This window comes from Bison bison, unplaced genomic scaffold (assembly GCF_000754665.1).
Source record: "Bison bison bison isolate TAMUID 2011002044 unplaced genomic scaffold, Bison_UMD1.0 scf7180017864471, whole genome shotgun sequence".
NCBI lineage: Eukaryota > Metazoa > Chordata > Mammalia > Artiodactyla > Bovidae > Bison > Bison bison.
This window is the reverse complement of record NW_011495032.1, coordinates 18,659,348-18,686,951: the sequence shown is the minus strand read 5'-3', so window position 1 is coordinate 18,686,951 and position 27,604 is coordinate 18,659,348. Positions and strand designations below refer to the sequence as shown.

The following is a 27,604-nucleotide window of genomic DNA, read 5'->3' as shown; positions in this document are numbered from 1 at the left end:
GTACATCATGAGAAACACTGGACTGGAGGAAGCACAAGCTGGAATCAAGATGGCTGGGAGAAATATCAATAACCTCAGATATGCAGATGACACCACCCTTATGGCAGAAAGCGAAGAAGAACTAAAGAGCCTGTTGATGAAAGTGAAAGAGGAGAGTGAAAAAGTTGGCTTAAAGCTCAACATTCAGAAAACTAAGATCATGGCATCTGGTTCCTTCAAAGTGAAGTGAAGTCACTCAGTCATGCCCAACTCTTTGAGACCCCATGGACTGTAGCCCACCAGGCTCCTCCATCCATGGAATTTTCTAGGCAAGAATACTGGATTGGGTTGCCATTTCCTTCTCCAGGGTATCTTTCCAACCCAGGGATCAAACCCGGGTCTCCTGCATTGCAGACAGATGCTTTACCACATAGGTTGCTGTGAAGTGAAATGAATGTCACTCAGTTGTGTCTGACTCTCTGTGACCCCATGGACTGGGGTCTCCAGGCCAGACATGAATTCCGCAGACATGAATTTTCCAGGCCAGAATACTGGGGTGGGTTGCCATTCCCTTCTCCAGGGGAATCTTCCCAACCCAGGAATTGAACCCAGGTCTCCCACATTGCAGGCAGATTCTTTACCAACTGAGCCACCAGGGAAGCCCTAAGTTGCTATAATGCTTATGAAATAGCCTTAGTGGTTTATAAAGGAATGTTTCTTAGACCTTGAAAGTGACTTTATATTCTCATATAAACTATATGTGGAATTATAATTCTTTCCAATCCTATATTATGTGATTATATTATTTTTCTAAAGCTTCCATAACAGAGAACCACAAACTTGGTGGTTTAAAACAACAGAAATTTATTTTCTCACAGTTCTGGAGGAAAAAAGTCTGAAATAAGCTGTTGGTTACCTCTGAAAGAAGGTAAAGATTCTTTAGGAAAGAACCCTTCCTTGCTTTTTCTTAGCTTCTGATGGCTCCTGACGATCTTTGATGTTCCTTGGCTTGTCATTGGTGGTTCCCTGGTGGCTTCAGCTTCTGTCCCCATCACTAGGATGGCCTTGTTTCCCAGGTGTGCTTGAGTTTGCATCTTCCTCTCCTTTCTGTTGTATAGATACCAGTCACTGGAGTTAGGGTCCAGTAGGATCTCATCTGATCTAATTACATCTGCAAAGATCTTATTTCCAGACAAGGTGACATTCTAACATAAATTTTTGAGGAACACTAAAAGGATTAACATACTACCCACTACACTGATTAAAATACTGTTAAACTTATTTTTATATATGATATGAGGTATGGATTCAAGTTCATTATTTTGATAAATCCAGGTATCCTAGCATACTTTGTTGAAAGACTATTTGTTTAATCTTTACTGGATTGTTTTTGCTTGAGAATGAGTTTTCATATGTGTCTGGATCTATATCTGGTCTCTCTCTTCTATTCCATTGTTATATTTTGTCTATTTTTATGCTAGTATGATACTGTTTTTATAATAAGCCTTGAAATCAGATAATGTTCATCTTTTAACTTTTTAACTGGAAAATATGTAAAACCACAACATCTGAAGAAGAAAACAGGAAAAATCCCTTGTGAATTTGGGTTAGGCAAAAATTTCTTAAATACACCACCAAAAGCACAATGCATGAAACAGTAAATTGATAAAATAGGCTCATCAGAATTAAAAAGTTTGCTCTTTGAAATACACTGTAGGAGAATGAAAGACAAGTTAGAGGTATAAAAAACACTTGTCTATTAGATATATGGTGAAGCACTTGTAAGTAGAATGCTTAACAAATGGTCAAAACTTACCATGAAGAAAATAAACCAATTACAATAGGCAAATGATTTGAGACTGAGCAAACTCCGGGGGATGGTGAAGGACAGGGTTGCCTGGTGTGCTGCAGTCCTTGGGGTCATGAAGAGTTGGACATGACTTGGTGACTAAAGAACAACAACAACAAAAAATTTGAACAAACATTTCACCAAAGAAGACATACATATGGCACAAAAGTAACGCGAAAGTGTTACTCTTTAGCAAATGCAAGTTGAAGCCATAGCAAGATACTGTTACACACTTATTAAAAATACTGATTATACCAAATATTGAAACTCACACTGCTGAGGGGAATTTAAAATAGGACAACCGTTTTGGAAAGCAGACCGTTTCTTCAAATGTTAGACACGTACCTGCCATTGTTGTGTTGTATCGGTCATTCAGTAGTGACTGACTCTGCGACACCATGGACTGTAGCCCACCAGGCTCCTCTGTCCATGGAATTCTCCAGGCAAAAATAGTGGAGTGGGTTGCCATTCCCTTCTCTGGGGGATCTTCTTGGCCCAGGGATTGAACCCAGGTCTCCTGCACTGCAGGCAGATTCTTTACCATCCGAGTGTACTATCCAAGTATTCCACTTCTCAGTATTCACTTGAGAGAAATGAAAGCATTTGTCCATGCAAAGACTTGTGTGTATGTGTTTATGGCATCTTTATTTATTTCCAAAACTAAAAACAATGAAAATGTCCATCAGCAGGAAAATGGGTTTAAAAACCGGCACCTCAGTATGGTGGACTTCAATGCAAAGAACTATAGATATATGCAGTGACGTGTTTGAGATTTCAAATCCTTATGCTGAGTGAAAGAAGCCAGATTTAAAAAAGTAGTACACATAATGTGTACTTTCATCCATATTAAAGTCTAGGCAATGAAAATAAAAATAGAAACAGAAAGCAAATTAGTGTGTGTGTTGATTGTCTGGGGATGGAGGTGGGTGTCAGGGAGAGGAGAGAGGAGGATTACAAAAGATCATAAGGAAACTTGTGGCAATGGTTGATACGTTGATTATCTTCATTGAGTTGGTGGTTTCACTTATCAGATTATGCCCTTTAAATATAAGCAGTTCAGTGTATGTCAGTCATACCTCTATGAAGGTGTTAAAAATACTGAGCTATTATTTAATGGCTCTATTTTCATCAGTATTAAAAAGAGGATGTGAGAAATTTTATCAAGTTTATAAACATATACATATGTGTATAGATGTACACATATACATGCAAACATATATAGAGAGATAATATGAGAGTTTATAGCTATGTAATGTTAATATAAACATCTGAATCATCTATCATCAGGGAATTACTTCAGATTTGTTTCCTGGGGTGAAATTACCAAAACCAGATTACAACGATTTGCTGGGAGCTATCAAAGACAACTGTGACTCCATGAATTTGCAAATGACCAGATTCTTTTCTGAGAAGATTCTTCAGATATATGAAATGATGATTGTGCGTCATGGCTTTATGATTGTTGGAGAACCATTTGGAGGAAAAACCAGTGCATATCGCGTCTTAGCTGGAGCATTAAATGACCTATGTGAAAAGGTAAGTGTGGTATTAATCCATTAATTTACCAATAATCAGCTTTGTGTAGGATAGAATGTATGGTCACTTAAAAGGATACTTTAATGCAGCAACTTAAAATTATCAAAATACAGAGAAAATAGAAAAGTAATATGATTCAAGTAGGAAGTTCAGCATATAAAGAATATGCCACATATTTGCCTCAAAGCCTTAGGTTCCTTTTTAAAAAGTTTAATTATAAAGGCAACATGTTCATTGTATAAAAAAGTCTGAAAATGTGAAAAAATCTTATACTTTCATAGAGTATTTTATAATTTCATAGGAGAGTGTATTTTATTTTCTTGGTGTTAAGATTCAAATTCAGATTCAATGCACACTTCCTCTAGTGCTGTCTGTTAGTGGTATTGAATTGAAGTGTGTGTGTTGTGTGTATGCGTAATATAATATGTATATAAGCATAGTAAATAATGATAATTATATTATTCAAAATTACTGTCTTAGTTGACTCAGTTTGATCTACTTTGATATGCTAAAGGAGTGAGGCTATTTTAAATTCTCCAACTAATACTACATTTGTGTCTACTTATCTTTGTATTTCAAATAATTTTTGCACATATATGTCAATGTTTGTAGCCAAATGGGATTTGTATCATTATACCTTCATTGTGGAGCCTCCCCCTTCAGCCAGTATAATACTGTGTACTTGTATTATTTGCCATGGATCTCCTGTGTCTAATTTCAGCATTGCAACCCCCGCTTTTCCCCTGGATACATATTTGCCCATGCTTGTAATTGTGACTCTGACTGTCACTGTGATTTACTTTTTTATGGGGAGTAAATAGTTTGACTTTTATTTTCTCCATTTGATGGCCTTTATCTTCTCATTGGGGAATTTAGATTCATTTGTATTTATTATCAAACTGATGTGTACTTATTTCTGTCATCTCTCCCTCTATGCTTTTATCCTTACATGTGCTTTCCTCGCTTCGCCTCCCTTCCTTTCCCTTTATCCGTCTTGCCCTCTTTCGCTGAGTTTTTGTTTGCATTCTTCCTCCTTTGTTGTTTCATTATTATATGAACTAATTATTTTGCTGTAAAAAATAAATCTCTAAAAGCCAGATGTGGTGCCACTAAAAGATTTAAAAAGGTGAAGGCTATGACCATGTATTCTGGTACTATAAAGCCTCAAAGTGACTCATTACCAGGAAATTCTAAGAGTGACATTGTGGTCAGGTAAATGGGGCTTCATAGTCACTGCCCACAACCTGCAGCTTCACACTGGCTTTGCTGTATTTGGGACAAAAGTCTTTCTTTGATGGCAGCAACTTTGTCCTGACTGAGATATTCTAATGGAGCTTTCCCATGCTTCTGAATTAAGGATGACATATTGTTATTCCCTTCCTGGGAACAAAGAAGAAAGCAATGACCTTGAGTTTATTTTACTGCTTCATATTATTATTCCCATATCTTTTCTTCAGTTTGGTATTTCATGCCCCAAGCTCCACTGCTGGTGGGCAGAAAGCAGTGTGGGAGAGTTGAACTTAGTATGTTGTTACATTCAGGTATGACCTAAATCAAATCCCTTATGATTATACAGTGGAAGTGACAGATAGATTCAAGGGATTAGATCTGATAGATAAAGTGCCTGAAGAACTATGGTGTAGGTTCATGACATTGTACAGGAGGCAATGGTCAAGACCATCCCCAAGAAAAAGAAATGGAAAATGGCAAAATGGTTATCTGCGGAGGCCTTACAAATAGCTGAGAAAAGAATAGAAGCAAAAGGCAAAGGAGAGAAGGAAAGACAGGTCCATCTTAATGAAGAATTCCAAAGAATAGCAAGGGGAGATAAGAAAGCCCTCCTCAAATATCAATGCAAAGAAATAGAGGAAAACAATAAAATGGGAAAGATTAGAGATCTCTTGAAGAAAATCAGAGATACCAAGAGAACTTTTCATGCAAAGATGACCACTATAAAGGACAGAAAAGGTATGGAAGCATAAGATATTAAGAAGAGGTGACAAGAATACACAGAAAAACTATATTAAAAAGATCTTCATGACCCAGATAACCACAGTGGTGTGATCACTCACCTAGAGCTAGACATCCTGAAACGAGAAGTTGAGTGGGCCTTAGGAAGCATCACTATGAACAAAGCTAGTGGAGGGGATGGAATTCCAGTTGAGCTGTTTCAAGTCCTAAAAGATGATGCTGTGAAAGTGCTGCCCTCAATATGCCAGCAAATTTGGAAAACTCAGCAGTGGCCACAGGACTGGAAAAGGTCAGTTTTCATTCTAATCCCAAAGAAAGGCAATGCCAAAGAATGCTCAAACTACTGCACAATTGCACTCATCTCACATGCTAGCAAAGTAATGCTCAAAATTCTCCGAGTCAAGCTTCAACAGTACATGAACCGTGAACTTCCAGAAGTTCAGGCTGGATTTAGAAAACGCAGAGGAATCAGAGATCAAATTGCCAACATCCATTGCATCACTGAGAGAGCAAGAGAGTTCCAGAAAATCATCTACTTCTGCTTTATTGACTACACCAAAGTCTTTTACCACGTGGATCACAACAAACTGTGGAAAATTCTTCAAGAGATGGGAATACTGGACTACCTGACCTGCCTCCTGGGAAATCTATATGCAGCAGGTCAAGAAGCAACAGTTGGCACTGGACATGGAACAACAGATTGGTTCCAAATCAGAAAGTAGTAAGTCAAGGCTGTATATTGTAACCCTGCTTATTTAACTTCTTTTTTTTTAATTTAAATTTATTTATTTTAATTAGAGGCTAATTACTTTACAGTATTGTATTGGTTTTGCCATACATCAACATGAATACGCCCCTGTGCAGAGTACATCATGCAAAATGCTGGGCTGGATGAAGCACAAGCTGAAATCAAGGTTGCTGGAAGAAATATCAAGAACCTCAGATATGCAGATGACACTACCCTTATGGCAGAAAGCGAAGAAGAACTAAAGAGCCTCTTGATGAAAGTGAAAGAGGAGAGTGAAAAAGTTGGCTTAAAACTCAACATTCAGAAAATTAAGATCATGGCATCCAGTCCCATCACTTCATGGCAAATAGATGGGGAAACAGTGGTTGACTTTATTTTCTTGGGCTTCCAAGTCACACAGATGGTGACTGCAGCCATGAAATTAAAAGACGCTTTCTTCTTGAAAGAAAAGCTATGTTCAACCTAGACAAAATATTTAAAAGCAGAGACATTACTTTGCCCACAAAGGTCAGTCTAGTCAAGACTATGGTTTTTCAAGTAGTCACGTATGGATGTGAGAATTGGACTACAAAGAAAGCTGAGCGCTGAAGTATCAATGCTTTTGAACTGTGGTGTTGGAGAAGACTCTTGGGAGTCCTTTTTACTGCAAGGAGGTCCAACCAGTCCATCCTAAAGGAAATAAGTCCTGAATATTCATTAGAAGGACCGATGCTGAAGCTGAAACTCCAATACTTTGGCCACCTGATGTGAAGAACTGATTCATTTGAAAAGACCGTGATGCTGGGAAAGGCTGAAGGTGGGAGGAGAAGGGGACAACAGAGCATGAGATAGTTGGATGACTTCACTGACTATAGACATGAGTTTGAGTAAACTTCGGGAGTTGGTGATGGACAGAGAGGCCTGACATGGTGTAGTCCATGAGGTCACAAAGAGTCGGACATGGCTGAGCAACTGAACTGAACCAAACTGAAAAAGAAAATGGTTGTGAATAAGTAGAGCACAGTGAAACTATTCTGTATATGTTGTAATGGTGGATACATGATATAATGTATTTGGCAAAATCCATTGAACTGTCCAATACAAAGAGTACAGCTTAGTAAGCCATGGGATTTGGTCAATAACAAGGTATCTGTATCAGTTCATCACTCATAATAATGCACCACACCAATGCCAGGCTTTAATAATAGGAGAAACTGTGCGTGGGGTGGGAGGTGGAGGGAATATATATGAATATATATACAGTACTTTCTGTTCAGTTTTTTTGTAAACCTAAAGCTCTTCTAAAAAATCTATCAGTTAGAAACATAAAAAAGGTTATGCCCTAGGTCTATTAATATCTCTTATTAATTCCACATAACAGTTTTCAAGGTTTTAGTGCAAACTGCCAACTTACCAATATAAACTTTTTCACAACATGAAAATGGTACATATTTCCATATCTTGTAATTATTTAATTTTCACTCAAAGAATGTTTTGCAGCGAGAATCATCCAAGTTCAGCCCATGGGGCAAATTCAGCCCCAGGCCTGTTTTTGTAATGCCAGTGAGTTTAGAATGGTGTTAACATTTTTAAGGTTTGTAAGGAAAAACAGAAAAGAATATCTAACCTGTAAAGCATATAATAACTACTGTTTATAGATCTCGACCAACATTTACTGATTTATTCCCAAGTATCTTATGAGTTTTTAAATCCTATTGTAAATTGTACTTATAAATTTTATTGTTAAGTTTTTCATTGACATTATTTAGAAAATACAATCAATGTTTAGATAATGACCTTGTACTCTGGAACCTTGTTAAGTGAACTTTTTACTTCTGATAGTTTCCTTTAGAGTCTTTAGGATTATCTACATACACCATCATGTTTTCCATGAATAAAGACAGTATTCTTTTAAATAAATAAATAATTGTTTTCTGTTAAGGGGTTAATGGAAGAAAACAAGGTTCAGATTACTGTTTTAAATCCTAAGTCCGTCACCATGGGTCAGCTGTATGGACAGTTTGATTTAGTGTCCCATGAGTGGTCCGACGGGATCCTTGCTGTCAGTTTCAGAGCATTTGCTGCTTCATTGGTAAGTGCTAACACTTTGCATGTCTATTTGGAAAGGCTGTGAGAGCTCTGATGTTTTCAGTTTCAAGTAAACTTTTGTATTTATAGTTCAAGGTACATATTTAAAGTGCAGTACTGAATAGTCTGGCAGAGTTTCTATGAAGAGCACTTGTGAGTCTCTACAAATAGATGGCCAGAGACCATGGGGGCAGGCATGTCCTCCTCAGTATGCACAGAAGAAAGGGCACAAGGAAAGGAGATTGAGGAGAGCATTTCTGGTGCTCATTTTCCAGGCTAGGTGACCCAGCAAAGGGAGCATCTGAATAACAGGATCCTTTTGATCCATCAGCAACATTCTTTGCCCTGCTGCTCAGCTGGCTGTCACTGTCACACCTACTAATTGTTAGATAGACTCTAGTGCTGAAAGAGCAAATTGCAGACCAATTCCAGTACTTCTGTCTAGTGTGCTGGGAGAGCATGAGCTGTCTGTGGAAAGAAAAAGTGAGGGACGTGCCAGCTGCTGACCTCTGGGAAGGGGAGTGGGAACTTGCCCCTTCCTGGCATACCCTGCTGAGGGGCTGATGCCCACTCTTAAGAAAGGCCACAGACCAATAAATGCTAACTTGGTTGTTGTGTTAGCAGTCTCTCCATGGACTATGATCAGATAGAGACAGCTTGTTAAGGCTAGTCTTACAGGAAAAGGGGCCTAGGCTAGAGACATTTAATTGTTTTGTTAAATCATATATATATATATATATATTTATGTTAACCTTTATTCTGACTACCATACATCCTAAATTTGGTGCTGTCTACTTGTCTACTCATTTAAGGACAAGACAGTCATGAGTCAGTGTAATGACAGAAAAGCATTAAATCGCAGCTGAACTTTTATTTTCCTAAAGGACCTTGAGCCATGAATAACATGAGGATCGGCTCTAATGGGGCAGAGATCTTGTGCAGTGTCAGGAGGCACAGGTGGGGCACACAGAGATCTGGGACCACTGATGAAACTTCTCAGATCCTTTCTTGTCACAGTAAATGTGCTCTGGCCCAGATTAATGTGTGAAGTCTCTAGATAATGTGTGCTATTGCATCATTTATACAGAAATAATCATGAGATACCTCTCATTTTATATTTAGCTACATAGTATGTGTTATATTTTCCAGGAAGCTACATCCCATAAATATTAGTCTCAGGAAGGTTAAGTAGCTGTCCCCAAGTCACACAGCTGGGAAATAGTAAAGCCAGACTAAAAGTGAGGTCACTCAGTTGTTGCAGGGCCCACCTGCTCACCGCCAGGGGAGTGTTTCTCAGAGTGGAGCCTAACAGGCTTAAGAACCCAACAGCAGGAGGAAAAGTTGATCTGAAGGTTTTCTCTCCAACACAACGCACTCTTCCATGCTTCCTGAGCATGGCCAGAGCTAGCTTCTGAGTGTGGGTATGATTAATGCTTTTGATCACAGGATGAAGTTGTTGAGGTGGATTCAAATCCCTCACTACTTCAACGCAAGTGTGCATTTGCTGAAGGTGAACCCGAGGCATCATCTGTGTCCACAGGATGGCTTCTTCATTAGGGTCTGGAAAAGAGAATCAGTTTTTCTCACTGTGGGACTGTGAACATTATATTGATTTTTAATGCCAGATATTATATGACCACAAGACAGTTTAGCCCAAGAAGGATGTGTATGTGGGTGAATTCATTCAGTGGAGGGAACAGAAAATTTGACTTAACACACAAGAATAATTGATCTGTATGAATACTAAATAGAATGTCTATACAGTCAGACAGTCTCAATGAAAATTGTTTTCCCTGGCAGTTGCATTTTTTTTCACTTTTCTAAAATATGTTGTATATGACTTCAGAGACATTAGAAAACTTGTTATAATTTGTTATAAGATGTTATAATTTGTCTCATCCATGGCACATATAGGCTTCTTTAGTGAATATGTATGTATATTCACACGCATATACACTCTATTCCAAAGGTGCCTTTACATTTTGATGGTGAAATTAGTTTTAGGAGATACATTTTAAAATTGTAAAATAACATGAATGAACTGTTTCCTTCCATAACCGTTTTTGCCGTTTATTCACCATCTGAATGAACCAGACACCAGATAGAAAGTGGTTAATTTTTGATGGGCCAGTAGATGCAGTATGGATTGAGAATATGAACACTGTGCTGGACGACAACAAAAAGCTATGTCTGATGAGCGGGGAGATTATCCAAATGTCGCCACAAATGAATCTTATTTTTGAGCCGATGGATTTAGAAGTTGCTTCTCCTGCCACTGTAAGTTCTCAATTTTCACATCTGCTAATAAATTTGAAATGTTATAAATGTGCTTATTGCTTAGTAATTTTGACTCTAGCTGAAAAAAAGTATTTATAGAATTCATTTTAACAGCCATCTGTGATTCTCCAAGGGCAGACATGTCTGTTGACATACTTTGACAATAATAAGAGTCAGGGGTATTTCCCTCTTTGTCTAGGACCATTTGGTAAAGTCATACATGAAAATTTAGATGAGGACATTTTATAAAAGTATGCCTTTTCCCCCACGAGTTTCCTGAAAACTGTAAGAAATAGATGTACGGAGTCATCCTTCTTTTATAAGCAGTACCTTGGTGGTAAACAGTGATTGTTTTTCCAGGTTTCCAGATGTGGGATGATATACATGGAGCCTCATATGCTAGGCTGGAGACCGCTGATGTTGTCTTGGATAAATCTTTTACCTGCTACAATCACTATTATTCAGAAGGAATTTATAATAGGCTTATTTGACAGAATGGTTCCTGTTTCTGTTGAATTTATTAGAAAACATACAAAGGTAAGAGGGATGAAAGTTTTAAGATTTAAGAAATAAATGGAAAATCCAAATTAGCCATATATATACATTTTAATGTCTACTTTATTGTCAACTACCAGATATTAAAATAATTTATTATTTTGATTAAAAACTCATATTAAAGTTTAAAATTTTTAATTAATATAGTTTCTCAAAAAAGTATTTTAAACAAAGCATCTTATGGTTTGAGAAAATGTATGAATGATAATCTTTTCCCTTAAAAAACAAACTTGAAGTCCTACCTAATCACATCTAGGTGAAAATATTCTAAAAGATGATCTCTCATTTCTGATGAACTATCATTTTAAAAATAGTTTCCCTCTTGTAAAACTAGAATTATAATACTAACACCTTTTCGTAGATGTTATGGCTGTTATAACTAAATGAGTTCAATAAAAATTAGTTGATACTGTTTCAATTAGTGCCTCATTTAAACTGCTTCATGGACTTTTTTCTCTGATTTTTCAGGAATTATCTCCTACTTCAGATACAAACTTAGTCCGATCCCTAATGAATCTGATAGACTGTTTTATGAGTGACTTTGCTGATGAAGTCAAAGTAAGAGAGAGAAATGATCGAGAAACTTACTCTTTACTTGAGGTAAGTCCATGTACTCTTTACATGAGATAAGTCTTTGAATCTTGCAATAGAAAAGGATTGATTGCTTTCCCCAGTAAATTTTCCTAAGTAATTAACCTCATTTTTCCTGGAATTGGAGGCTGGATAATGGGTGGAAGCTGAAAAGTGAGAAAGAATCAGATCCCAAATACCAGGTGCTGATAGGAAAACTCCTTGCCTGGTGTTGTATTAAATCATGAAGTTTGGGTGGAGCCCAGTGACCCCCACAGATCTGCTACTGATACCTTGAATCACTTGGCCCAGTCTCAAAGATGATGGCAGCTCTGTTGGTAAAGAATCTGCTTGCAGTGCAGGACCTGGATGCGATCCCTGGGTTGGGAAGATTCCTTGGAGGAGGGAATGGCAACCCACTCCAGTATTCCTGCCTGGAGAGTATCCATGGACAGAGAAGCCTGGTGGGGTGCAGTCCATGGAGTCACAAAGAGTTAGACAAGACTGAGCAACTGAGCACAGCACACGGCAAAGATGATCAGTCCCCAAAATGTCAATGACCATTTGACAACAAGATTCACTTCCCTCTTCAACCTCCAAATTATAATTTATTTTTTTTCTTCCCTAATGTTTCTCCTTTCTCATGAGATATAAATATTTAAAATATATGTGTGTATATAAATATTAAGAATGAAGAAAGCAAGAAGATATATAATCTATATTATTTTAAATATAGCAATAAAATTATCAACAGACCTTGAATCTTCTTTAATAAAAAACTACATATTGCTAATGGTCGCACTTCTAATGTAGTCAGTGTTACTTTTCTGCTTATTTTTTTTATGAAATGCATTTTAAATTTCATTTAAAATAGTTTTCAAAAAGAGTCTGAATAATCTAGGAGTAGATGAATGGTGTCAAGCCAGAGTTCACAACTTTTATGAGTATAGTCAGAACTGTTTTAGCTTTGGCATGGAAAAGGAGATTTGATTTTAAAACAAGCAAACAGACCTTCTTATTTGAGCGGTGTCTTGTTCTGTTCCCTCTGCCTGAGTTTGATAAGAAAGCTTGCAGGACTGTGGTTCTAATGATATAGTCAATGCTCGGGTAATTATTACAACAGGTAAATAAAAGTATATGAATTTGTTTTACTTTATAAAACATTGTATCAAAATTTAATAAACATATATTGTGAGTTGATTATTCTTTATTAAAATATGCTTTTTTACTTTAATAAAAAGTTATCTCAATATTCTTTTTAATATCAAAGTTCAGCTGTATACTTGAATTAGCACCTGATTTACCAGACTAATCATTCTAAGTTTTTACTATGCCTAGAATTTATGCTTTGCATTATATTGTCTTCTCTGATAGTCAGATTTTATGACATGTAACTTAATAGAAAAACTAATTATTACAAAATCCCTAGATTACCTACTACCATATATCAGTTTATTCATTTCCATTCAAAGATATTAATCTGGCTGATCTGATTTAAGCTTTAAGGATGGATTAAAGTTATTCTTTAATGCATTCTATCTTCTCATCTCTCCAAATCAGGGCATTTTTCTGTTTTCTTTGATCTGGTCTGTCGGTGCTTCTTGTAAAGATGATGATCGGTTGAAATTTAATAAGATTCTTCGAGAACTAATGGAAGGCCCGATTTCAGATATAACTCGAAATAGATTTAAATTACTGAGTGGAACTGAACAAACATCTTCAAAACGACTAACTGTTCCATTCCCTGAAAAAGGAACAATTTATGATTATCAGTTTATCACTGAGGTAAGAGTTTTGAAGCAACATCTGCACCTGTCAATCAGGCAGGTTTCCCTGGGAGACACATGGCACAGAATGGCTCTGTGGCCACCTTGTCACCACTGTCTACCTAAGAGACAGCATGGAGTAGGAGACGGTGTGCTGGATGTGAAGTCAGGCACATCTGGGTCTGGCTTCTTTCTGTATAGCCTTGGACTGGTTTTTAATCTCCCTAAGTCTTGTTTTTCTCATTGATAAAATGGGATAAATAAAAGTGCTGATTGGGCCAGTTGTGCCATTGCATAAAATCACACATTAGGACATCCAGTCCAGCAGCAGGTGAGGACTGCTCAAGGACACACCTCTGGGAGGTTCATGGTGAAGGTTAGCACATCACAGGCTGAGTTCCTGCAGGACCACAGATGGATTGTTAGGAATTCAGCACTTCCCAAACAGAATGGACAGTATACCCTGGGGTGGTGTTTGTTCACTTGTTTGTTTTTAGGCAGTACAGTAATTGAGGGCAAAGTTTAGGCATACGTGTTATTTAAATATGGGCTTCCTGGGTGGCACTAGTGGTAAATGACCTGCCTGCCAATGCGAATTCTGTCCCTCCTGGGTTGGGAAGATCCCCTGTAGGAGGGCATGGTAGGCCACTCCAGTATTCTTTCCTGGAGAAATTCATGGACAGAGGAGCCTGCTAGGCTACAGTTATAGGGTTGCAGAGTCAGACACGACTGAAGTGACTTAGCATGCATGCGTTATTTAAATATATGCAGATTTTAGTGAAATTGGAATCACTCTATATCCTCACTGGACAGTTTCATATCCTTCTTCTTCCCTTAATAAAGAGAACAACTCTATCTCACTGATGCTTCTTTAATAAAGCTTATTTTTCTAAAACTCCCTATATTCTACCATTTCAGTGGACCGTGATCAATTCAGTTTCCTAATCTTGCACATTGAAGTGTTTTTGTTGTTTTAGTTTTAGTGCTTTGGGGAGTATTCTTGTATTTAAGTCACCCAGGACTGATCTCCTTTAGGATGGACTGGTTGGATCTCCTTGCAGTCCAAGGGACTCTCAAGACTCTTCTCCAACACCACAGTTCAAAAGCATCAACTCTTCAGAGCTCAGCTTTCTTTATAGTCCAACTCTCATATCCGTACATGACTACTGGAAAAACCATAGCCTTGACTAGACTGACCTTTGTTGACAAAGGAATGTCTCTGCTTTTTAATATGTTGTCCAGGTTGGTGATAACTTTCCTTCCAAGGAGTAAGCGTCTTTTAATTTCATGTCTGCAATCACCATCTGCAGTGATTTTGGAGCCCAGAAAAATAAAGTCAACCACTGTTTCCACTGTTTCCCCATCTATTTACCATGAAGTGATGGGACTGGATGCCATGATCTTCGTTTTCTGAATGTTGAGCTTTAAGCCAACTTTTTCACTGTCCTCTTTCACTTTCATCAAGAGGCTTTTTAGTTCTTCACTTTCTGCCTCAAGGCTGGTGTCATCTGCATATCTGAGGGTATTGATATTTCTCTCAGCAGTCTTGATTCCAGCTTGTGCTTCTTCCAGCCCAGCATTTCTCATGATGTACTCTGCATATAAGTTAAATAAGCAGGGTGACAATATACAGCCTTGATGTACTCCTTTTCCTATTTGGAACCAGTTTGTTGTTCCATGTCCAGTCTAACTGTTGCTTCCTGACCTGCATATAGGTTTCTCAAGGGGCAGGTCAGGTGGTCTGGTATTCCCATCTGTTTCAGAATTTTCCCCAGTTTATTGTGATCCACACAGTCAAAGGCTTTGGCATAGTCAATAAAGCAGAAATAGATGTTTTTGTCAAACTCTCTTGCTTTTTTGATGATCCATACACTAGGACAAAAGAGTTCCATATGTCAAGATCCAGGGACCTGGGGCATTTTTGGAAACAGTAGACTCATCAGTGAGGCTGGGTTGTGGGACACTTGAAGATGTGAAGGAAGATGGGTCTTAATTTTAATATACTTTGAATGACCACGAGCTTAAACTGGATTTTGTAGAATGGAGAGGGCAGTGGTGTTTTTCTAAGGAGAGTTAACATATATTTGAAATTTTTGTTATAGACACTGCCTTAGCAAATGAAAACTTTAGTTCACAATGCTAATAGGATACAGTGTAATGTTGCTTCATAATAACAATAATCTCATATTAAGAAATCTTGTCTGTTCTGAATATCTCTTACACATCAACATGAATTTAGCTAATAATATTGAGCCATACACTTAAAAATGGTTGAAGGTAAATTTTAGGTGTTTTTTCTTTACTACAATTAAAAAAGGAGACATACTACCATAAATAAAATAGATAATATATTTAGCACCAGGAACTTTACTCAGTACTCTAATGATGTATATGGAAAAAGAATCTAAAAAAGAGTGGATATATGTATATGTGTAACTGATTCACTTTGCTATACAGCAGATACAGAACAGTGTAAATCATCTGTACTCCAATAAAATTTTTTTAAAAGAGAAAGGAATCTTGCTTGAAATAATAAGCTGATGTTGCAAGTACCATTATAAAAGTCAAACAAATGCAGCTGGTGGTCTGTGTAGAAAAATATTCTATATTGGTTAACATTTATTGAATAAAATTCTTTACTCTTTAACACATTGATTAGATCAGTTTTCTCAATGCTGTTAAAGAATCTAATATTTGGCAAAAGTAACTGATCTTTGGGTTGATATAATCAGTGGTTCCTGGACATCAAATTATTACATCATTGCCATTTCATTTTTATCCATACAAAACCCCAATTTCTCTTTAATTTAACACAAAATTTAAAAAATTAGAGTGAAGAGTTTTAAAGGATAAAAACAAATATGTACATGTTAAGGATTGTTGGTCTTGATCTTTCATCTTTTCTGCAGTGATGCAGAAGTACAGAGCTTCTGAACGTATTTTACAACATGACATTCACTATTTGGTTATTTGTTATAAACAGGGAATAGGAAAATGGGAACCATGGGTAAAGAAGTTAGCCGAAGCTCCTCCAATTCCTAAGGATGTGATGTTTAATGAAATCATTGTGCCAACTCTGGACACAATTCGATACTCTGCACTAATGGAATTGTTGACCACCCATCAAAAGCCTTCAATATTTGTAGGACCAACAGGAACAGGAAAGAGTGTTTACATTATTGTAAGTATTGTAGAAATATACATATTAAAATGTGCATAATAGTCCAAAGAATATTATTTCTTTAATGACCTGAACTGGTAGGCAGTGTTTTTAAAATACTTACGTATTTCTACATTTCTATGTTGGAACCATAGAGAATTTTTGAGTAATTATCAAATTATCAAAATTACCAAAATGTCTCTTTCCAAAGAGAATTTATCTTTGGAAATTTATTAAAGATATGCTACTTTATATCATTAAATTATTGTCCATTTAAAAGGTATTTTATTGAAAATAGCTTATATAAGACAAAGAATTTTATCTGCCTTAAAAAAACAGTGTTTTGGTTGATATTTAATTTTCTAAATTATTGAATATGTGAACATTGCTTTGTGGTAATAAGACTGATTTTCTTTAATAATTTCTGGGATCATACCCACTGTGTGTTAAGAAATTGTTACCTGTTATAAAAGATATGGCCCAAATCTCAGTACCTTTATGAAACCTGAGTTCTCTTGTGTTTAAGGGGTCACACTAATCAAAGACCAGTTCTTGCCTCTAGTTTTAGATTTCTGAAAGCAGAAGGCTGGCTGGAACTAAGAGTAAATAGCACCTCCAGCCTTTGGTATGGCAAGTAAGTGCAAGTTTCTCCTGGGGCAGTTGGACAATGTGAAATATAAGTGAACCTGATCATTCTTGGGCCTCCATTCCATATAACTGCCCACAGCAGGGAGGGAATGCCACTACTCCTCTTAGGTCAGCAAACTGTGCAATGTGAATGTTCCTTTGGAGTATCTAAGGAACCTTCCCATCTGCTCTTCTCAGAGAGTAAACATTTGGAAGCTGCCATGGGAGCAGGCAAGATAGCCTTAATCAGGAGGAATCACAATGACCCCAATGAATAGGACTTTTGCCTTCTCCCTCCAGCTGTGCTCACTACCCAGCTGTGGGATAAGAAGAAGATAGAGGAGGCAGGTGGAGGAGAGGGGAGTGCCTGTTAGTGGCCCCTCCCCCGTTGCAGGTTCCCAGTCAATTCTTATTTTTCCAATTGTGGTAGTACTTGTTTATAGTTCTTTATTGATTCTATGTTTAATACAGTCCCCCCTTTGGGTTATATAGTCAAATAATTGTTCTGGTGTTATTTGTTGAATAATTTCTTCCCCAACAGATTGAAATGTTGCTTTTCTTGTACTAAATGCTGTATGCATCAGGGAATATCCAAGAGTGGGGAGGGAAGAAGTTTGGACTGAGATTTTAAATCAAGGTGTTGAGTTGGACTGAATTTTAAAAAAAATAAGTGTACAGAAAGCTGAAGGATTTATCTAAGATACTATCAAGAGTTAGGAAATGAAGACATGATTCAAGGAGGTGGGTGGGGAAAAATAAAGCCTTCTGTCATTTGTACTCCCATCAAATGGCAGTCCAGCTAATAAACTGCCCAGGCCAAAAAAAAATTACTTTTCACAACATTGGAAACATACTTCGCATATTATTTTGTAATCTGATTTTTTTCTTCTTAGTGTACTGTAAATACTTTCCTGTTTTATTATTCTTCTACAAGATGATTTGTAGAACACAACATCTTGGTTAAGAATCATTGTAATTGTACCTGCTTTCCAGCAAATTCCATTTTGAAAGTACAAATTATATTATGTAAGCTTCCTAACTTATAGTCAGATAACTTGTAGAAAGATAATAAGCTGTATTACAGAGAACATTGATCTGCAGAGAGACAAGTGGCAGTCTAAATTCTTGTCTCATTTCTGAGACCTTAAGCCAAGTTTCTTAAGCTCTGAGTCCCTATGATTTTATGGAGAGTAGGAGTGTGTACTGGAAAAGGAACTGGCACCCCACTCCAGTACTCTTTCCTGGAAAATCCCATGGATGGAGGAGTCTGGTAGGCTGCAGTCCATGGGGTTGCTAAGAGTTGGACACGGCTGAGCGACTTCACTTTCACTTTTCACTTTCATACATTGGAGAAGGAAATGGCAACCCACTCCAGTGTTCTTGCCTGGAGAATCCCAGGGACAGGGGAGCCTGGTGGGCTGCCGTCTATGGGGTCGCACAGAGTCGGACACGACTGAAGGGACTTAGCAGCAACAGCAGCAGCAGCAGCAGCAGGAGTGTGTACTCTGCATGGTGTTTTTAGAAATCAGAGAAGCCATGTGCCTAGGGCCTGGACAGATAAAGACATTCCATTGACTTGGTAACTGTTATGTCTATTGATTCCATCTCTTTTCACATTATGACACTTGAAGATTAAATTTGAGTACGTCAACAATGATGCTTAGTGTTATTTTTAAGTGTCAAAACATAATGGCAACTATGGCTCATCTTATTATTTCTTGCTATTATACAGAATTTTCTTTTAAATCAACTCAATAAAGATATCTACAAGCCTTTGCTGATTAACTTCTCAGCACAAACTACAGCAGCTCAAACTCAAAATATTATCATGTCAAAACTGGACAAAAGAAGAAAGGGAGTTTTTGGTCCTCCTTTGGGCAAGAAAATGGTAATTACTCTCTGTTTCTATACATATAATATGACACTTTCGCTATTCCTGGGCATTATTACATTCAGAACAAGGAAACCAGATATACTAGGACTTGACATCTTTCTGTAGTACAGTTTTTATTAATGTATCACAAATGTTGGTTAAGAAGTCTTCTTAAAAGTGTTTTTATATTGTATGTGCATTTGGCAACTTGACATTAAAAACAAGCAGTTGCCTTTTGAATTCAAAGTAGAATATTCACCTGGGAAATTATCTACCTTCCTAATTCTCTCATTAACATTTTTACTCAGCAGAGTCTTTGCTGCTTGCTCTCTAGGCCTTTAAATAACCAAGCTATCAATTGACTTTTCTGTGTTCCTCTGCCAAGAATACCCTTCTCAGCCTTACTCTTATCACTCAGAGTTTATAATCATTTGAAGATCACACCTTTCTCATTTATTTAATGTATCGAAGTTGTACAAGGAAAAAGAGAAGGCATATTGAGAAACAAGTTATATGAGAGGATTAATAAGTTCTAAACTGTTAACTATAAATGTGAGTAATAAGACTGTCTCCCTGTTCCTTGGTAATATGGATGCTAAGAGATAGTCCTGATGTGCAAAGAAATCATCACTTCTCACTTATGCACTTCACAAAAAGGAAACTTATTCTTTGCCTGAACATTGTTTGCACCACAGGACACTATATTAAGATGCTAATGTTTTCTAATACCTTTTCTCCTTTCATTCTCAGGTTGTCTTTGTAGATGATGTCAATATGCCTGCTCGAGAGGTGTATGGCGCCCAGCCTCCCATCGAGTTACTTAGACAATGGTTAGATCACTGGAATTGGTATGACCTAAAAGACTGTTCTATGATTAAACTAGTGGACATTCAAATTATGTGTGCTATGGGACCTCCAGGTATGTGTTCAGAGTTTGTGATCACTCTGGCTATATATAAAGATCAGGAGAAAGAGAAATCCTGTCAGACAACCTGAGTTACAGTGTTTTGTGTACATATTTTCTATGTCTCTTTGTTTGTTGTGACCTAACAGTGACCGCAATGATCAGCGCTGCACAGTGGATTGCTTTCTTTGTGGTCTGTGCTGTGTACGCTGTGTTTGGTCACTCAATTGTGTCCGACTCTTTGCAATCCACTGGACTGTAGCCTGCCAGGCTCCTGTGTCCATCCAGTTATTCAGGGAAGAACACTGAAGTGGGTTGTCCTTTCCTTCTCCAGGGGATCTTCCTGACCCAGGGATCGAACTCATGTCTCCTGCATTGCGGGCAGATTCTTTACCTGCTGAGCCATCAGAGAAGCCCTGTTTGGGGTGATTCTCCCCAAATCATACGGCTCTCCCAAATCCTTTTTCTTCCATGTTCTCTTCCATGTTTGCTCCCCATTTCCTCTTCCTGCATTCTGAGGTCTCAGATCCCCTGAAAATCCAGATTCTCCTGCAGAAGCTCATTTTCCTCTGTTTCATTCCTTAAAGTTTCAGCTGTATGAAACATCCCTGCTTTCCCCTATCCCAATCACTTCCCATTTTAGTGAGTCTCTGGATTTAGACAGACTGTTGAGGGAATTTAAGTAGGAAATGATGAAAAGAATGGATCATTAGATATTCTTTATACTTTTCAAGGGAAGTTTATAAACTCAGAGATCTCTATGTAGGAAAAAAATTTCTTTTATTCTAGAATATCTGAAATAGCTTGATTTAACTAACTGGACATCTTTAACTGTTCTTTTCCTGAACTCAACCTGTTGTTCTATATTTTCGATAACTCCCTTTTTGTGCCATGTCTTAGGGAATTTCTCCACTAGTTACTTCTGAACTCTTGACCTTTATCTGACCTGTAATGCATACAGTTTGCTCTGAGTAATTGCTCTCAGCACCCTCTCGGGGCCACTTTGAATGCTATTCCCCCTTCTTTTTTTTTCTAATTCTGTTACTCCTGGGTCCCAGGCTTCAGTTCTGCTCTGCCTCTTCCCATCCTCCAGCAGTCATTTGTAGTAAGTGTCTACTTTCCCTGCCTCTTCGGGGACTAGACAGGGGAGCAGACTGAATCCATGAGATATCTTTTCCTCTTGGACTTCATTTTCTAAGAAAAGACCACCATTTCTGAGTGTTCTCTGGGAGGAAAGGCTGAAGACACAGCTGGGTATATGATCTTACACCTTTCCTTCTGTAGCCCTTTCTCCATCTCCTTAAACTTGCCCAGGTAAATCAGTGTTTATTATGAGCTTCTAAATACATAGCAATACCTAACTGTTTTGATCTATAACTGTAGACTACTAGTTATATGCTTTCACACATTATGTTTTTAGAATCAGCACAGTATAATGCAGTGATAAAAGCAAAGTACAGATTTACTTGGTTTAAAACAAACATAAAACCTGAACCTATAGGTTTTTAAGCAAAATATATATTAAAGATATTATTCATTTTTAAAACCACTCTTTACTGGAGATTTCATGTTAGAATCCCTTTAAAGAGACAGTGCATTTTATTGATACATGTGAGGATGATAATATAAACCAATTTTATAAAATGGTTTTACATTCTAAATCTGTTTTTAAAATTTCATATTTGAAATCATAATAATTATTTTGTGAAAATGAGATATTCCTCCAATTTTTAAAATCGAAAGCAGCCAGTGAAGTGGCCATGTGAACCACAAAGACTAGTCTTAGGGAAATTTATTTCAAGATGTGAGGGAAGAATGAGGCTGTATGTCAAGGTCATGCTGAATTTCAGCCATGTGAAAATGACCTTACAGTGTGGTCAATCACAACCATCAGGATTATATTAACATTGCATACAATATTATATTAATATTATATAGTATTGTCCTAATATTGTATTGTAATGAGAATGTTTGACAGTTTACTACCTTGGGCTGTGTATGAATCATGGAGAAGGTGGACACTGGGTCTTTCTGTCTGGTTGGATTTCCTTTGGTAAATAGACCTGACCAAGATTATATCCGATTGAACTTATACAGATCATTTTCAACTAGAAAACAGTACTTTGAGGTTGAGGGGGAAAACTGTTTTAAGATCAATTTTATCCAAATAATTGATTTCTTCTCTCTTTGTGCCATAAATTTGTCCATCTTTCACGCTGTTTTATGCTGTAAAGTGTAGAGAAAATACTCTGTTATATACGAGTAGCAACGTTAAGGATTGTCCTTTTTGATATTTAGGTGGTGGTCGAAATCCAGTAACTCCTCGATACATGCGGCATTTCAATATTATAACAATCAATGAGTTTAGTGATAAATCTATGTTTACAATATTTTCTAGAATCTTAACCTGGCATTTAAAAACCTGGTAAGTAATTGAAAGTGTGTTTGTTTTTTCCTTAGTGGGTATAAAATCTTTGGGGAACATGTCAGTATAAGTAGTGCTTCTCAAACTTCCACAAAAGTACCTCTAGACAAGGAAGAAGGTAACAGGCAGCAGTTGCTTCCCTCTGCTCCCATCTCCAGGAATGGGAACAGAACACAAAAAGCCTGCAGGATCTTTCTCTTTTTCCTTTATTTGTCTGAAGTCTTAGATTTTAACCTAAAAATTCATACACATTTTGCATCCCGTTTTATAATATGTCCATATTGGAAGGATCAATATTTTGAATTTTTGCCATGTAGTTCAGTTAATGCTGGAAAGATTGCCAGGTTTATCCTGTGACTTTGACAGCCTCTAGTAAAACTCTTGAGTTCCCCAGGGGTGTCCATGTCTAGGTTTGAGTGTAGCCTTGGAGCCTGTGCCCTGGGAAAATGTTGCTCCCTAAATCTGGACACTCAGCACTTCTCCATAAGATTCTTGGGGGTAGGGAGCCAAGTGGCCCTGAGCAGTACAAGTGTTGGCTCCCCGACGTGGACACCATTCTTAGGAAATTGTCATTCCTTGTCTTATGCAATGGTGCTGGAAGGGAAAGCTGACTGCTCATCAAGCCAGAAGTGAAATAAAGCCAATTTTTTCAAATGGATATTCTCTTCCCAGGTTCTTCTACCTTAATCATTCCTTTGCCCTTTAAAAGAAATCTTGGTTCACTATTTCACTTTGTTTTAACTCTCTTTTTTCTTTTTCCCCTTTCTTTACTTTTTTCTGATTTTTTTTCTCCCTTCCCTTTCTCTGAAAATACCCATTTCACCAGTGTTCTTCATGGATCCTATCTATATGCAGCTAAAAATGCCAGGTAGTGGAAGAGGTTAGGAAGCATCATCTAGTAGATCCTGGGTTTAAGTTACATAATATGGGTTCCTTGGCTGGCTCTTCTGCCCATTTATTTAAGCAGTTTTAAGCTCATTAAACTGGTCCTGCTTACTCATGGAGTTCCTTTGAACATAAAATAATGAATGGAAAGTAGCTTTAAAAGAAGCAAAAACTCTATTATTATTATTATAGCAAGAAAGGGTAATTTTGTAAACTAAATCAATTGATGTAATATAAGAAAAATTCATGTTAGTTGTACTAAATAGCACTATGTATCATAAGTCTATGTTTGCTAACATATTCTTTCTCTTCACTTAAAAAAATTTTAAGTTATAAATTTCCAGATGACTTTCTAGATTTGACAACACAAATTGTAAATGGTACAATGACTCTGTATAAAGAAGCAATGAAGAATCTCTTGCCTACTCCAGCTAAATCTCACTACCTGTTCAACCTCCGAGATTTCTCCCGTGTCATCCAGGGTGTATGTTTGTCAAGACCAGAAACAGCAGAGACCAAAGAAGTGATTAAACGTCTTTGGGTTCATGAGGTAAATCTCTGTGCTACTAAAACATGATTATGCAAGAAACAAAGATTTTGCCATGCCAAAAACTGGGTGAAGAAATATCCAGCAATTGTTGAAATGCATTCCACTATTTGGCATTATGAAGGTCAATGGTCAGGATAATTTTTTAAAATACTTCACACTAACATATTCTATGACACTTAAGATGCTTTATCTCTGATTTTCAGGACTTTCTATTGATTTATAGGCTGTTTCAAAGGAGCTATCATTTTAAGTCTCCTTTAAGTGACTTTAATCCTTTCAGTTTGACTTCAAATAATTTTGAGACAGAAATACTTTTGTTTTTTGTTAGTTCATGAGTGTTAGCAGACTTATTCATAATAGCCAAAAAGTGGAAACAATTCAAATATACATTGGCTGATGAACAGACAAACGAATGTGGGCTCTGTGTGTGTGTGTGTGTGTGTATACATACACACAGTGGAGCTCTTTTCAGCCCTAAAAAGAAATACTGATATATGTTACAACATGAACAAACCTAGAAAACATTACACTAAGTGAAAGAAGCAAGACACAAAAGGCCAATACAATATAATATTTTTCCATTTATATGAAATGTCTGGAATAAGCAAATGCATAGTGATAGAAAGTAGATTAATGGTTGCCAGAGGCTGTGGGGACATGGAGTAGGAAATAGTAAGGAGTGACTGCTAATGGGTATAGGGTTTCTTTGGGAGGTGTTGAAAAAGATCTAGAATTAGATGGTGGTAATGGTTGCACAACATTGTGAATATTCTAAAAGCTGTTGAATTATATGCTTTAAAAGTGAATTTTATGATATGTAAATTATACATAATTAAAAGAATTTGTAATCAAGACTTTAAGATAAATAAGTTCAAAGCACAAATACAGGATAAATTCTTCCCTGCAAAGGTTTAGATTTATAATGGAAACTTTTAAAAACATAAGGGATGGCAGTACAATAAAAGTTCCCTGTGGGGGAGGCAGGAGGGCAGCTATCCACAGAAGTGAGAGTGAGAGAGTCTGCTGAGGTACTGAGGATGTTCTATATCTTGATCTTGGTGGCAGTTATGTGGGTATATAATGTGTGAACGTTCCTGGAGGTGTACACTGAAGATTTTTGTACCTTATGGTAAGGAAATTTTAAAAAAGAAAAGGAATCTTCCTAGTCATCATCCTCAAAATTTGTAAGTCAGCAGATACAGAAGGGGGCCCTAGATGCAGGTGTGATGACTGTCTTTGAGAAACACTGTCTTGGGTTCTCGCTTAATTGCAGTTAGATAATATTATACTTGATTCATGCTTAAACACCGATGCCCAATATATGTGGTTGGCTTAATTTAGCTTCCTTTCCTCATTAAAAGAAAGGGGGCTTCAGTGTCTCAAGCTGAGGAAGTGACTGTTGTCATATTTTGGGAAACCCAGTCGTCCAGGAGAGTAATAGCTTTTGGACTACTTGGTCAGAGTAAGTGCAAAGCTTCAATCATATCATTTATGCAGCCACTGGTGTTATGAAAAGGAATGACACTAGTATGTCAACTTGACAGCAGTGAAAATACTAAAATCATTATTCTTAAACATAATCAGGCTGATTCCAAGGCAGTTTGTAATAATTATTTCTCAGTTCTTAGTGTTTTCAGACCTGTTGTCATTTCATTTTTGCCATGCATCTATGAGATTTGCAAGGCAAGTATTACCACTTCTATTTTATAAGGTGAAGAAGCTGATGCAGACAGGATTAATGTTAGAAATTTTGCTGACAGAAATATGCTTTGCTTGTATTATATGAGTATTAGTCTGCTAGTGTTGTCATAATAAAAATACCACAGACTGAGTATCTTAAACAACAGAATTTTACTGTCCCATACCTCTGGAGGCCAAAAGTAAAACAATGAAGGTACTGTCTGTGTGGATTTCTGGTGAGGCTCTCTTCCTGGCTCACAGAGGGTTTCCTTCTCAGTGTCCTCACAAGGTCTTTCTTCTGTGTTCCTGCCATGAGAGAATGAGGGCTCTAGTGTCCCTTCCTTTTCCTACAAGAGCACCAATCCTGTAGGATTAGGGCCCCACCCACCTGACCTTTTCAAACTTAATTACCTTCTTAATGGACCTCTCTTCAAATACAATAACATTAAGAGATAAGGCTTCAATGTACAGATGTGGGCACAGGGGAAACAGTTCTGTCCAAAACAGACTGTAAAGTGAAAGTAAAAGTCTCTCAGTTGTGTCATACTGTTTGCAATTCTACGGACTATATAGTCCATGGAATTCTCCAAGCCAGAATACTGGAGTGGGTAGCCTTTCCCTTCTCCAGGGGATCTTCCCAACCCGGGGATCGAACCCAGGTCTCCCACATTGCAGGGGGATTCTTTACCAGCTGAGCCCCAAGGGAAGCCCAAGAATACTGGAGTGGGTAGCCTGTCCCTTTTCCAGGGGATCTTCCTGACCCAGGAATTGAACCCAGGTCTCCTGCATTGCAGACAGATTCTTTACTGACTGAGCTATAGAGATATTCATACCACTTTAAGGAAGTATTAATAGTTATGTAGCAAACTTGATTAACTATTTTTGCAGTCTCTCAACATGTGCATGTAAGTGGAGATCTATTTTAGTACATTGCATCTGCAGTTACTTACAACAAAAATAATTAACATGTCCAAAACAAAGTTTTATCCATCTAAGACATTCTTACGTTTTCTATAAAATATGCTTTTATAAAGACAGTAATATCTATAGATTTGCTAATAAATTCAAAATATTATATGGCTGGGAAAAGGAAACAATCACTGCAAGGGAGTTGCAAAACCCTAGACACCGGGGCCCAGTTCTGTTACCTGTATCTGTATGACCAGCAAAGGCAGTCACCTCCCTTCTCTAGTCTTTTTTCCCCTTCTCTAGTCCTTAGCACCTTAGTCCTTAACACTTCTATAATCTGCTGCAGTTTCCCTAATCTACCTTCATTTATCGGTAACAATGTAACTATGTTTTATTCCAAATATATGATCAAATTTAATATTTAAAATAAATATTATGCCATTCCTTGTTTAGATGTGCTTTTAATAAAACCCATGGAAATCTCTTGAGAGTACTTTTTATATTTACTTCAGATTAGCACAGAAATAGCACTTTAAAATAGGAAAATCAATTCTTAAAGCTGCTTTTTAATTATTGTACAGGTCCTGAGAGTGTATTATGATCGCCTTCTGGATAATGCAGACAGAAGTTGGCTTATCAGCTACATTCAAGAAATCTTAAAAACATATATGGAAGAAAATTTTCATGAGCTTTTTCAAAGTTTGGATTTTGATAATGATGGGATAGTGGAAGAAGATGATTTACGCAGCTTAATGTTCTGTGATTTCCATGATCCCAAGAGAGAGGATACCAACTACAGAGAAATTGCAGATGTGGATGCTCTCCGGGTGATAGCAGAAGCTCACCTAGAAGAATACAACAACATGAGCAAAAAAACAATGAACCTTGTCTTGTTCCGGTTTGCCATCGAGCACATCAGCAGAATTTCCAGGATCCTGAAACAGCCTCGCAGCCATGCTCTTCTGGTTGGTGTTGGAGGGAGTGGAAGGCAGTCCGTCACCAGATTAGCTGCCCACATGGCTGATTCTTCAGTTTTCCAGGTTGAAATTTCCAAGGGCTATGGTAACTCTGAGTGGCATGAAGATTTAAAAGTGATCTTAAGAAAATGTGCTGAAGGGGAGATGCAGGGTGTTTTCCTATTTACAGATACTCAGATTAAAAAGGAGTCGTTTCTAGAAGATGTCAACAATCTGCTAAATGCTGGGGAGGTTCCAAATCTCTTTGCATTGGATGAGAAACAGGAGATATGTGATAAGATGCGTCAGATAGATCG

At 37.4% G+C, this 27,604-nt stretch overlaps 1 protein-coding gene across 1 annotated transcript in view; it reads left to right on the top strand.

Moving 5' to 3' along the window:
• DNAH7 (dynein, axonemal, heavy chain 7) overlaps nucleotides 1-27,604 on the top strand; it is a 260,726-nt gene that overhangs the window by 128,694 nt on the left and 104,428 nt on the right. Inside the window, exons 30-41 of the mRNA XM_010860857.1 lie at nucleotides 3,116-3,364; nucleotides 8,005-8,154; nucleotides 10,245-10,427; nucleotides 10,788-10,964; nucleotides 11,451-11,582; nucleotides 13,113-13,337; nucleotides 16,302-16,499; nucleotides 18,838-18,993; nucleotides 19,729-19,897; nucleotides 22,181-22,307; nucleotides 23,523-23,742; nucleotides 26,913-27,604. Coding sequence (XP_010859159.1) covers nucleotides 3,116-3,364; nucleotides 8,005-8,154; nucleotides 10,245-10,427; nucleotides 10,788-10,964; nucleotides 11,451-11,582; nucleotides 13,113-13,337; nucleotides 16,302-16,499; nucleotides 18,838-18,993; nucleotides 19,729-19,897; nucleotides 22,181-22,307; nucleotides 23,523-23,742; nucleotides 26,913-27,604 — 2,678 coding nt within the window. The remainder of the gene's footprint in view (nucleotides 1-3,115; nucleotides 3,365-8,004; nucleotides 8,155-10,244; nucleotides 10,428-10,787; nucleotides 10,965-11,450; nucleotides 11,583-13,112; nucleotides 13,338-16,301; nucleotides 16,500-18,837; nucleotides 18,994-19,728; nucleotides 19,898-22,180; nucleotides 22,308-23,522; nucleotides 23,743-26,912) is intronic.